Source organism: Haliotis asinina, chromosome 7 (assembly GCF_037392515.1).
Source record: "Haliotis asinina isolate JCU_RB_2024 chromosome 7, JCU_Hal_asi_v2, whole genome shotgun sequence".
Lineage (NCBI taxonomy): Eukaryota > Metazoa > Mollusca > Gastropoda > Lepetellida > Haliotidae > Haliotis > Haliotis asinina.
Window position 1 is genome coordinate 46850200 of NC_090286.1, and position 14129 is coordinate 46864328.

The 14129-nt window shown below is 36.6% G+C and overlaps 1 protein-coding gene across 3 annotated transcripts in view; it reads left to right on the forward strand.

The window, feature by feature from the left end:
- The first annotated feature begins 257 nt into the window (after positions 1-257).
- The window catches only part of LOC137290354 (RB1-inducible coiled-coil protein 1-like), a 47008-nt gene continuing 33136 nt past the window's right edge, over positions 258-14129 (forward strand). For 2 of the 3 annotated variants that reach the window (XM_067821225.1, XM_067821227.1), the window contains exons 1-4: positions 267-414; positions 8052-8195; positions 8975-9101; positions 10148-10229. In XM_067821225.1, the coding sequence (XP_067677326.1) occupies positions 8128-8195; positions 8975-9101; positions 10148-10229 (277 nt within the window). In that variant the 5' untranslated portion in view covers positions 267-414; positions 8052-8127. Of the gene's footprint in view, positions 415-8051; positions 8196-8974; positions 9102-10147; positions 10230-14129 lie in introns of all 3 variants that reach the window. The other variant, XM_067821226.1, reaches the window with a different exon arrangement.

Consider the following 14129-nt stretch of genomic DNA (forward strand, 5'->3'; position numbering starts at 1 on the left):
GCTGGACCCACCCATGCTGGATGATGGATCTATTTCCATGTACACATACAGCGGAATAAAATTCATACACTTTTTAAATTAAAATTAACAAGACAGTATATATAATTCATAACCACTTATTGTGTAGACACTGGCCCAATCCAGTATAATAATGTAGTTTCCATTTATTTCTTTGAATGAGCTCTTTCATTCGTTCTACGCATGACGAATCATTTCGGTCAGTCGCAAAATTTATTACACGGAGTTATCTCCCTTCCACACTCTTCAGCACGAAGGCTGAAGAATATGTAAACACTTCCCTTATTATTGTTGGAAAACGCATTTTGACCAACTTCGGAGGCTTATTGTGAAGTATGGCAAGGACAAAATGTAATGCAACAACAACGGAAAGATAGTTTAATCTATCTTGTGCTGGTAGGTATTGATTTGTGTTGCTAATTTCTTATAACTATTCAGTTTTTAACGTTGTCTAAATCACCATTCGATTTGTTATTGTTGAGCCAGCTGAGGTCAGTCTAGTTCCGAGTCTATTTATATTTAGTAACAGAGTAACGTTTCCAATTTCTGTTCAATAAGCCACTGTGGCAACGTTACGACGATGTCAGATTCGGAAACTATCAATTGCAGTTGTGAAAAAGCATAGATGCACATAATCCACGGTATTATTCGTTCCCATGACCTCGTCAGCTGTTTCGTCAGTTTCTGACACATTGAAATACACATCGTCATGACAATGGATTCTACCATTAACCCAGTAACATACATACTACTAACTACGACTATTGGAATGAAGGTTAGTTACGTGTAATGGAAAGAGGATCTGTCTTTGGTTGACTTATTTGGCATCAAATACAAGTTTGTTTTGATCGTATATGGATATTGTCCTATTTGAATACCCATTAAGTTGTAGGTTAACAGGCCTGCCCAAACTATGTTGTTTGTAATTTATTAATTGATTTAAACACTGTTCCTGCTCTATATTGTTTGAATAGAGTCAATATTTATTTTTGGAGCCTTATTCTGTGTTAGTGTTTTCATGCTGATCCATTGTTATAATTATGCTTCATTATGAGTCATATACATCATAGATTGCATGATTAACAAGTAGTCTTTGAGATATGTTTTTACATGCAGCATCTGAAACAGGAATGATGTTCGTGTGACTTTGTTGAAAAGGTACACATGAAACAGAAGTATGAAATATGTACAAATGTGAACATGATGTTGCATGCGTAGCTTGCATTTGTTGCCATATCATGAAGGTACAAAGCAGGATCATTACCTTATCGAAACCTTATATCTTTTGTTGGTAGTGAGACATATTACTCAGTGCTTATCCACCATATGTATTTGATGCTTTTAATATTGTGAGATGTGACAGAGTGACAAAAAAGTGAAAAGTGAAATATAAGGACTTGAACCTGAAATGAACGATACGCAGAGATAGCATGCACCTGTATTGTTCAAAAGGATTCAGCCTTGAGGTTAATTACCAGAGAAACTCATTAACTGGATCCAAAAATATTAACATAAACAATGATTAGAAAATAAGGATTCCACAATGATTTATAGCCTCAGCTTGAGCCATTCAAACCATATGCCAAGAAATAATTCTTCTCCTCAGCTGTGGTAATTTACTGAAAAGTCCAGGGTGGTGAGGTAGCCGAGGATTTAAACATTTCCTTGTCACACTGAACACCTGGGTTCGAATGCCATTTTGGCTTACCCTGCTGTGGTATTGCTGAAATATTACTGAATAAAACTGAACTCATTACTAAAGAATGTCTTACATGTCAATTTGCCTGGCTCAAGCCACACAAAGTCAAGCAATATTAGCACTGGAGCCAAAAATCATTGATAAAAAACATAGAAACTGTTAAATCGATTATTAGGGAACCTGTACTCACTACCAAAATGTTAATATAAAGATGTTTTGAGAGCTGAAATGTTTCAGTTAAATCAGGTATATGCAGAGTTAGTTTAGGTTCTTTAGACTAAATTAGAGGCATATAGAAGTTGGTGTTCAAGTTCATGACAAAATATTATGGATGTCAGCTTCTTTTTATTGTATACACAATGTGTTATTCAATGTGCAGCTGATGAAGGGACAAGGGAAAGCCCAGGAAAGTTGTGTATACATTGACATCCATGACATTTTGTCTTATTCTAGTTGTTGTGGGTCATATCTCTGGACTTTTTTCTCAGCTGTAATATGATACACACACCAGCGGTCAAGTTCACCACATGTGAGTCACTCATTACAGTTTAGTCGTTGCAATCCAGTGCTTTGAGAAAGATTTCACAAGAAGTCCTAGTGTTGAACCTTTTATTGAATGTCTGTAGCAACCATTGAAATTAAGTCTGAAAAAGTAGACATGTATTGCTTGTTTCACTGTTGTTGTCAATGAAAAGTAGATATAGGTTATCTAGTGTTATACAATATTCATCTTCTGAAAAAATAGTAGAGATGCATTGTAAGTCTGATTGTTGTTGTCAATGAAAAGTAGATATAAGTTATCTAGTGTTGTACAACATTCATCTTCTGAAGAAATAGTAGATATGCATTGTAGGTCTGATTGTTGTCAAAACGAAGCAGACACAAGTTGTCCTGTATTTGAAATGAAAGGTTAACACCTTGTGATACTCTCTACTATAGGGTTAGCTGCATATCTCTGAAGACAATGATGTAATGCTGGTGTATCACAACCAGAGACCCAGAAGGAGATCTGATTACTGAAATAATTTTTTAACTTGGCGTGATCATAGATTACAAATCAAACATGAAAAATAGGCCACAATTTCAGGCTTTGTGTCAGCATTAGAAGAAACTTTTTTACAGTTCATATTGGTAAGGTCAGCATTGTCAGGAAGATCATACTTTAATCTTAATATTATTATTTTGTATATGTTGCCTATAGGCAGGTATGGTTCCTCAGCAGAGAGGTTGCCAGTATCTCTGTCATGCAATACTATATAATGAATCAATCTTTATTCAGAACTCAAGACATATGACCCATAGTACAAGTATGTACAGTGTTCAAAATCAGTGTCGATTTCTCTTCATAATATGATAATAAATAAACAAAACAATTTTTTCAGTCAGTATATGGTTAGCAGTTGACAATAGCTGGATTAATAAATGTTTTAATGCATGTTTTGTAAAATAATTGGGTATATATTTGCTACTGGTGTTACTACAGTGAAATCTGTCTGTTACAGACTTTTGTGCGTCAAGTCCAACGCATTGCTGCTCTCTGGTATTACACCATTACCCGACAGCATTATATTGTCAAAGCTGCTACTAAGTGCTGAGCGTGACTATATGACCACTTTTCAGGTAGCCATTTTAAACAGCTGGATGGACTGAGTGCAATGTAGATGAAGTGCCTTACCCAAGGACACAACACAGAGACCTAGGTCACAAATGTTGGTGTCTCCATCAGGATTCAAACCCTGGCCTTTGGTGTGAGAGGCCAGCATGCTAACCACTGCACCATTGCGCTCACAAATTAGCTAATACTAGACAGTACAATGGTGTGTGTTCCAACTGATACTGAGTTGTTGCGTGTGCCATAAAATGCAGGATAAATTGATGTCTGCTCACACAAGATATGCAGATGATTTAAATAATTATGGTGAGCCAGCCAGGATATGTTTTTAAAAAAAGTATCATACATTATTGGCATGGTTAGATACGAGTTAAGTTATTTATGGCCGCAAAATAACTGATTGCAAAATACAGCCAATCCTTGATCTAGCATTTTTCATTTTTTTTACTAATAACTTATGATCAAATAATTTATAAGTGTAAGACTTGAAGGAAGCGTATTTGATGAAGTTATAGATTCTCTCTTATTTAATACTTGCGCAGTAATAAATTTCTCTTGTCACTGTGAATATTATATTTTCTTTTGGCTCAGTGTCTGTTGTTATTGACCACATGATTTTCCAATCACTGACTCTTCCGTTTTGGACTATTATTTATCCAGCATATGACTCATGACCCTGGTCCAGTTGTTATTGCTTTGTGATGACCACATTCTACCTGTCATGTCACTGGTCCAGTTGTTATTGCTTTGTGATGACCACATTCTGCCTGTCATGTCACTGGTCCAGTTGTTTTTGCTTTGTGATTGCTGACCACATTCTACCTGTCATCTTGCTGGTCCTGTTGTTATTGCTTTGTGATTGCTGACCACATTCTGCCTGTCATCTCGCTGGTCCTGTTGTTAATGTTATTGCTTTGTGATTGCTGACCACATTCTGCCTGTCATGTCACTGGTCCAGTTGTTATTGCATTGTGATGACCACATTCTACATGCATGTCACTGGTCCAGTTGTTATTGCATTGTGATGACCACATTCTACCTGTCATGTCACTGGTCCAACTGTTATTGCTTTGTGATGACCACATTCTACCTGTCATGTCACTGGTCCAACTGTTATTGCTTTGTGATGACCACATTCTACCTGTCATGTCACTGGTCCAACTGTTATTGCTTTGTGATGACCACATTCTACCTGTCATGTCACTGGTCCAACTGTTATTGCTTTGTGATGACCACATTCTACCTGTCATGTCACTGGTCCAACTGTTATTGCTTTGTGATGACCACATTCTACCTGTCATGTCACTGGTCCAACTGTTATTGCTTTGTGATTGCTGACCACATTCTACCTGTCATGTCACTGGTCCAGTTGTTATTGCTTTGTGATGACCACATTCTACCTGTCATGTCACTGGTCCAACTGTTATTGCTTTGTGATGACCACATTCTACCTGTCATGTCACTGGTCCAACTGTCATTGCTTTGTGATGACCACATTCTACCTGTCATGTCACTGGTCCAACTGTTATTGCTTTGTAATGACCACATTCTACCTGTCATGTCACTGGTCCAACTGTTATTGCTTAGTGATGACCACATTCTACCTGTCATGTCACTGGTCCAACTGTTATTGCTTTGTGATGACCACATTGTACCTGTCATGTCACTGGTCCAACTGTTATTGCTTTGTGTTGACCACATTCTACCTGTCATGTCACTGGTCCAGTTGTTATTGCATTGTGATGACCACATTCTACCTGCATGTCACTGGTCCAGTTGTTATTGCATTGTGATGACCACTTTCTGCCTGTCATGTCACTGGTCCAACTGTTATTGCATTGTGATGACCACATTCTGCCTGTCATGTCACTGGTCCAACTGTTATTGCTTTGTGATTGCTGAACAGATTCTGCTTGTCAAGTCACTGTTCCAGTAGTTATTGATCTGTGATTGCTGACATGTTGCATGTCATGCTGCTTATTCAGGTGTTGTTGCTTTCTGATGGTTCACCACATTCTACCTGCATGTCACTGGTCCAGTTGTTGTTACTTTGTGATGACTACATTCTGCCTGTCATGTCATTGGTCCAACTGTCATTGCTTTGTGATTGCCGACCGCATTCTACCTGTCATGTCACTGGTCCCATTGTTATTGCTTTGTGATTGCTGACCACATTCTGCTTATCATGTCATTGATCCATTTGTTATTGCTTAATGTCAAAGTAGAGACTGCAATTTGATAGAATCAGAGATTCTACCAGTAGAAATTGCAATCGGAGCCTCTACCAGTACAGATTGCTATAATAGTCTCTGATGGTTGAGTCTTTAATCCTGCTAGTAGAGATTGCAATTGGAGTCTCTGCTGGTTGAGTCCCTGATCCTACTAGTAGAGACTGCAATCAAAGTTTGTACTGGTAGAATCTCTGATCCTACTAGTAGAAAGTGCAATTGGAGTCTCCACTGAACTGTCAATTTCCAATTCAGATGGTAGAAACGCTGATTTAATTGTTGGACAACAACAAAGACACTTTACTTAATAATAATATGCTGAACAATAATATGCATTTTACTCAGGTATAGGCTGTTTCCAGTTACAGATACATTTATTACAAAATTTACACATCTTACTTACAAAACAGGTAACAGTGAAGATGGCAATCGTATTAAACTTTATTTTGACATATGCTACTTGTGGTTGCGTGACACTTTGTAGTACATTTACAACATTTGTACAACGACATCTGAGACTAAGGAAACAACCAAATAACGATGAAAACTGGATTAACCGATTGCGATTAACAGATTAAGATTGACTGGACTGAGTAAACAAAGATTTAACATCTCACTGTAAATAACAGGAAAATAAGTTAATCACTAAGTGTTTCATGGCAACTAAAGGATCAATAAACAACCTGAAAACTGATTTTTCCTACAACCAACATCAGCATGTAAAGAAGGTGTGACATATTTTTTATGTTTACATTCTACAACATGTGAAAATAAATTTTGTTTTGTTCTAAATATTCACTGGCTTGTGTAAGTGTAGAATTACAAACCTCTACCCTGACAGATTTGAGCTTCTATTGGTAGGGATTGTGAGTGTATAGGTTATTTTATATTATCAGAGTCTCTACCAGAAGAGACTCCGATTGCAATCTCAACTAGTATGATCAGAGATTCTACCAGTAGAGACTCTGATCGCAGTCTCTGCTGGTAGACTCTGATCGCAATCTCTACTGGTAGAATAGAGATTCTACCAGATTGCAATCTCTACTCTGACACTTTGTGGTTGCCAAACACATTTTGTCTGTGATGCCACTGGTCCAATTGTTACTGCTTTGTGATTGCTGAACAGATTCTGCTTGTCAAGTCACTGTTCCAGTAGTTATTGATCTGTGATTGCTGACATGTTGCATGTCATGCTGCTTATTCAGGTGTTGTTGCTTTCTGATGCTTCACCACATTCTGCATGTCATTTCACATAATCAGCAGTTATCCCAAGGTGACTAACTTGATCTGGTGGTCAGGCATATTTTGACATGTGTCATTGAATTTCAGTTGTGTAGATCGATCCTCATGCTGCTAATCAGTGGATTGTCTGGTCCGGATTTGATTATTTACAGACCAAAGCCGTATGGATTATTTCTAAGTGTGGCACAAAGTTACTCACTCATTCTCTAACTTGGGCCAACTGAATCTGTTGATTTCCTGTGTAATCACCTAGTGTCTACAGACTTATGAAGTACTGATGATGCTAGTTAGAGAGTGATCATCACCTGTTTATTATTAAAAGTGCTTTTGTTTCTGTTTTCATACATATTTAGCAATTATTCATAGATGAATCGATCAGAAAAGTTAAGTTATCTTTGATCACACCCTTCTGGCTTGTAGTGCTGACAGCATTCACTCGTCAGGAAAGGCTGACAAGCATAAAGGATTGATGGACCACATGTGCACAGTATGATATTTACTGCTGTGAGAGAGATAGAGAAAGGAGCTGATTTTACAATTTAACAACCTTCACTTTTAGAAATAAATATTTTTCTCTTTCCAGTATTTTTAGAAGAAAGAAGACTGCAGCTTTGTAATGTTAGTAAGAAAGGATCTGGTTTATGCTTACTAGCCTGTTCCCTGTGTGTGGAGATATGAAATGACGACTGTTTTGCTGTACAATTGGAAAGGACTTTATTTAGATAGATGACAAATTTTAGAAATAAATATTTTTCTCTTTCCAGTATTTTTAGAAGAAAGAAGACTGCAGCTTTGTAATGTTAGTAAGAAAGGATCTTGTTTATGCTTAATAGTCTGTTCCCTGTGTGTGGAGATATGAAATGATGGCTGTTTTGCTGTACAAATTAGAAAGGACTTTATTTAGATAGATGACAAATTTGGTTTAGGTATCATTGTCTGTTTTCAGTGTTATAGAGGTGGAATGACTGTTGCTTAGCAATGCAAATGAGAAAGGATCTGCTCTGAAAATCTGACAACTGTCAGCTTAAACGTACTTGTCTGTTTTGAGTGTTATAGAGGTGGAGCGTCTACTGCCATGTGATACTATTTAGAAAGGAGCTGGTTTATGTAGATGACAACTGTCAGTTTATTCATACTTTTCTGTTTTCAGTGATATAGAGGTGGAGTGTCTACTGCCATGTGATACTAGTGAGAAAGGAGCTGGTTTATGTAGATGACAACTGTCAGTTTATCCATACTTTTCTGTTTTCAGTGTTGTAGAGGTGGAGTGTCTACTGCCATGTGATACTAGTGAGAAAGGAGCTGGTTTGACAATATAACAACCAGCCATGTTGTACATCTTCCATGTGGATACTGGCACCATGATGACCTTTGACATGAACCTGGCCATGGAAAAGTAAGTATCTGTCATCTTGTCTAATGCCAATTAGATATTAGCAGCAAGTTAACCATTTGAAGATTCTCAAATTAAAGCTGCAGTTACCATGGATACGTCAACTGAGGATACCATGAATACTGCTTTTTGTAAGGAGACGGGAGACTTTTGTTGTTTGGACATTTGTGTTCAGTAATTTTATGAGTTACAGTCCTGAACACAGTTCACGTATCTTCTGTATGGGCTGTTGTAACAGAATATTGTTAAAACCTGGTATCATATTCTGGTGGTTAGATATTCCAGGGGATCAGTTATGCACAGATGTTATGATGATGGCATCATGTTGATGCCAAGTTTTAAGACTTTCAACAGCATTTAGATAGGATGCACATAAAGGCAAGAATTTATTGATGTTAACATCTTTATTTTGAAGGACATGACACTTTGGAGTATATTCTTACACCTTTGTCAGGTGAAGGAGTAAGAATATACTCCAAAGTGATCTGTCCCACAAAATAAGGAAGTAGATATCCAGAAATTCTTGCCCTTTTGATATCTAACCCTGGATTGTATGAAGTCTGACTGGCATCTTGTATACCTGATATGATATCAGGATATGACCTGAAATCATGTTCCAGACTGCTAATCATGCATAGGTTAGAAATGCAAAGTCTAATGTTTATAATGATTTTTGTGAGTGAGACGAATGTTGTTCAGAACCATGTTGTTTGGAAACATCTTGTTCAGGGTCACATGAACCAGCAGTATTGTATTCTCAGTTGGAGGCTGTTGTGTTACAGTGTGTCAGTTCTGCAGACGGTCATCTCAAGCATGTGCCACATCTCTGAGGACAAGCAGGTGCTTCTGATCAGTGGTGGGGAGAGCCTAGACCCCACCCAGAGGGTGGCCAAGTACAGCGCTGGCACGGTACAACTCATTCTCTACCTCTGTTTCAAAACTGTTCATGTCATTGTAAACTACCCATCAAAAGTTTAGACTCACTTGTGTGAATGTAGCCACTTACTTTAGTCAAATATTTTAAAGTAGAATTTACAAAATAGTCCACACTGTTTATTGGAACTGTTTATACATGAACTAATGTAAATTCATAATGTTGAAAAGATAATTGTCATGAGTTGAAGCGGTGAAAATTGGTGATTCTTAACAAAACTTTACATCAAAATGCAGCTGTTCACATGCACGATATTTGCAGATGCTTTCCTGCTAATGGATGCGTGATCTTTATGCAGTACACCTGCTTAAGGTTTACAATTAGTTCCCCCAAGTTAGTGTAGAAATTCATCTTCGATGTAACCATATCCATTTACTCAACATATTGTGAGTGCTCTAAGTGAGTCTAAACTTTTGATAGATTCTTAAAGCATTCTTAATTTTGATTATTTGACAATTATTTGTTGTGATGAAGGATAGTTATGGTAATGTTTGAAAGGGTTATTGCATGGTGAGACACCTTTGTTCCTTGATCTAGCTGATTGAGAATCTTTGCAGACAGTATGGTGTATATGGTTCTATCCTTGACCACATCAAAATACCAAATGGTAAAGAAAAGAAAGTTAAATGGTTATACTTGTTAGCATGACTGTCTCAGTAAAGGGGGATGAAAGTGGTTCAGTTGGAGTCTGAAAAATAGTTTCAAACTACAGTATATCTTTTCTGTGGGATACCAGTATAAAAGTGGCTTTTGGAGTGGTATGAGAAGCATGTCTATGCATGCATTTTAATGTTGAAATAACCGTAAATTATATGTTTTAGTCCATATGTATGTCAAAGAACATTTGTTCATTTGTGAATTTTGAATGGCAGATTTAATTCACAGTCTCAAAGTAGATCGATCTACTCAAGTAGATTCACACTCTCAAGGTTAACTGGTGTACTTCAGAAGCTTCAGTGTCAAAGTCAATGTTGTTCTTCTGTGTTTGACATGTTTATTAATATTCTGTCACTCTTGACAGGACACCAACCCAATCTTCCTGTTCAGCAAGACCACCATCGAGGCTGCCACGCCCCCCTCCCCCAGCATACACTATGGATCAGGTGAGTGTGGACCCTGCCCAGCCTGGATTTGACTGTCCATGACCTACAAAACTGACTGGGACCCATTAACAACCTGTTGTGATGAAGGATAGTTGTGTTATTGATGTATTCCAGAACAAACAAGGTTTCCAGTTCCCCATCCTTGACAAACATTTGGGGGGATTGTGTGGTTATGACATGTGATCTTGGTGTTACTCATTCTGTCAGTCACTGGTCTCTTTGGTCCAGGGAGTGCCAAACACCATTACAAACCACTTATGTTAACTCACATATTTTGTGCATTTATAAGTTTTAATATAATTTTTCAGAATCTTAACATTTAACCACTCTATAGCCAGATTGGTACAATCTCATGCCCTCATTGATCAGGTTGTTATTTTTCATTTCTTTAGAAACCTATTCTTTATATTTTCTTAATGTCAGAAGCAAAGCATAGGGCCATACGATTTATCCTTCAACAGAAGCAGAAACCATGTATTATTACGATGAATGACAAGCACTAATCTAGCAGTCATGCCCAAAATTGAAAAATGTAAAATATGAACAAAGCACAAAATATTTATTCATATTCCTTGAACATTGTTGTCCATATTGTGAATGATCCATGATTTCAGTTTACTTAGTGAGTAGAAGCTTTGTAAGGTTTACGTTAGTCTGTGTTGTTATATAGATTCAGTCAAGCCGCTGTAGTTGCAATCTTTGATGTATATATGGAAATGTTGGGCTGGGTGCCTTGTTTATCTAAGTCAGATTACAGTTATGTGTGGTGTTCCAGGCCAGATAATGTTACATAAATGATTCAATTATAATATCATATAAGCCATCATAAATAATGATTAATGAAATAAGATACTCAAGGAATTGGCTTCTTAGACTTTCTGAGTTTATGGATGTCTGAATGTACAAATTGTGCATAGTGTGTGCATAGAGTTGTAGATAAATATCCACAGAAGCATCTGCACCTTAAGTCAGTTTCTGGATAGAGGATTCATTATGCATCCGGGAGCTGTCTGTCAAGTTTAGTTATTGGTATTTTGTTAATCCTGATTGAGAGGACAAGGGTGATATTTCCCATACTAGCACTCATGATGAATGCATAATGTTTTATCTGTTTTCCTTTTACGAAAAAAAAAAATGCTTACAATTTTATGTCAGAAACTTGTCAAAATCTTGCATAGTGATACATTTTCCTTTTTATGTAAACCAAAATAAACAACTCCGTCTTTGCATATTCATTTGCCAAAAAGAAATGATGGTCAAGTTATGAAAAATTTGTGAACAGATATTTGAACAACAATAAATTTTGTGTCATTTGATTATATCTCTTGTATAATTTCACTGATATTTAGATCTGGAATCAATCTATGCACTCACACCAAAAAATGTCCCAATTCTGCTTTTTGAATGTGCACATCTAATTTGCATAGTTATGTTTTTTTATATTTTAAGTTAATGTCACTGATAAATCTTTGGTTGAATCATGTTAACTATAATATCTTTATTTGAAGATTAACAAACAAAACCAAAGACAACACTTCAAAAGTAACTCTATTTTGTACTGTGTTGTAACACAGTTGAATTCCAAGCCAATCCAGAAACAATGTTTGGTAGCATCCTATTTTCTTTGGGCCTGTGATGATCTGGGTCTTCAGCAAGCTTGTCGTAAGAGGCGGCTAAAGAAATCGGGTGGTCAGACTAGCTGACTTGGTTTACACGTGTGATCGTATTCCAACTACATAAATTGATGCTCATGCTGTTGATCACTGGACTGTCTGGTCCACACTCAGTTATTAACAGACAGCCACCATATAGCTGGAATATGAGTTTGCAGTTACACAATCTGCTAACCCTATTTCTTTAGTTTATTGAAACATTGACAAACAACAGTTAGGCCAGTCAAATACCATCGTATCAGTTGCAGTGTATTTATATTCATTATTAGATATTTATATTTATCAACTATATCTGTACAATATTCTAAAGGTGTATGGGCGATGGGTCTTGTGACGTTCTCTCCCATGGTGTTATAGTCTGGGGGCCATTAGTTCTTTTAGGCTTAACATTGATGTAGTCCATTCATGTTCATTATGTTCATTTTTACTGTCCAGGCCTGTGTTTGATTTCACATGTTGATACTAAATACTTCCACTCACAAGCATGAAACTGTTGTCATAGAAGTAGCCGAACTTCTATACTAATGTTTGTGATATCTACAAATTGTTCTCTTTCAAAGTACGAACATTTGTAATCATAAGCAGAATGTAAGTTAAGTTTGGCACATGCACGTGAAATTCAAAGCTAGTTCAAGTCTGATTTGTTGAATTAAAGTATGGGAACTATGAGAAACATCAATGTGGTGGTTGAGATTTTTGTATTTTAGTTTTGTTTATTCTTTGCATTTATAAAACTATTGTAAATTAAGGCTGCAAGATAACAGACTCAGTTTCTAGATTCTAATAATTTTGTCTTGTCATTACCATAGGTATTTTTATAGTCATACCCAGTAATCATGATCACATACTATTAAAGGGACACTGATGCGGAGCAATTTCCAAGGACAGATGGTTTCTTTTGTTATTGTTTTTCTCCGTGAGTACCCGGATGATATCCCAGAATTCATGACCGGTTCGTGATCCATATGCGCAATTGATAGTTTATGTGTAGACAGATCAACAAAGATGAAGTCATTTTACTTCGTTATTATGAAAACAAATCGAACACCTTGAAGTTTACTCATCTGCCAGTGATATGAAAAAAGCCCGTTAGGACTGAAAAATAATGAAGTCAGTGTAGGTCTTTATATTTTGTCTTATAAACCCAATTAGTTCCTTATCACATTTGTATGCATTTTGAAAGTTCATTAAAAAAAACCCAAACGGTCTGCTTATACTTACAGTGAATTTCTAACATGATTTTAATATCTAAACATTGTATAGATTGCCAAAGTGAATCATATTTTACACACACCCTATTTGCGACCTAGTGCATGATTTCTCTAGTATGGATTCTGCTGAATGCTACAAGAAATAAATTAAAACAAAATGCAAATATTAAATTTAAGACAGATGAAAGTTATAGCAACAATGTCAGGATATTACCTCATTCAGGAATGTATCCATCAATATTCACATAAAAGAACAATATTCCTTTCACCTGCAGCTGGTAAATAATCCTGTTTCATGTCTTGTGTCTTTCAACAGTTTTTAATATGCGAAAAAGTGACACATCGTTCAAGAGATTTTCACACTGGTGTACATGTATACATAATCTCACTGGTCACCCAGGACAGCACACCTGGCAACTAACTGTATGATGTCTGCCATTAGTTAGCCAATAATGAGCAACAATCAATCAGTCAAGGCAGTGGTGGTTAATTCTTTGTAGGAAGGATGTTGTTTTTACACGTGTACTTTACGACAGGGTGTATTCAGTATTGATTACGTAAATCTACACTCATAAAAACTGCCTTTTTGACAAATCCGCTGTGGAAGTAATTAATCAATCATTGTGTTTTCGGTTAATCCTTTGATCGATTTTTGTTTTTGTAACTCAGCTGAAAAACCCTCTTGCATCACTTACATGCACACATCACATAACATGCAATGCATTTGCCACTACAGACCTTAATTTATAATGTTGAGTATTTACTCCAGACAGGAGAATTGCCAAATGGAAACACAGGAGAATTGCCAAATGGAAACCTATGTCGAGTAATTATAGTGGTGTCACCACTATTTATACCCGTTATAAATTCATTAACTGACCGTAAAGTGAATGATGACAAATAACATCTGCAGGTTTATACCATCAAACGCGAGCTACAACAAGGAAGATGTAATATCTGTGTCCCATGCAGCCTGAAAACACTTATGGGCTGAAACTGTTTTGAGGATACCAACA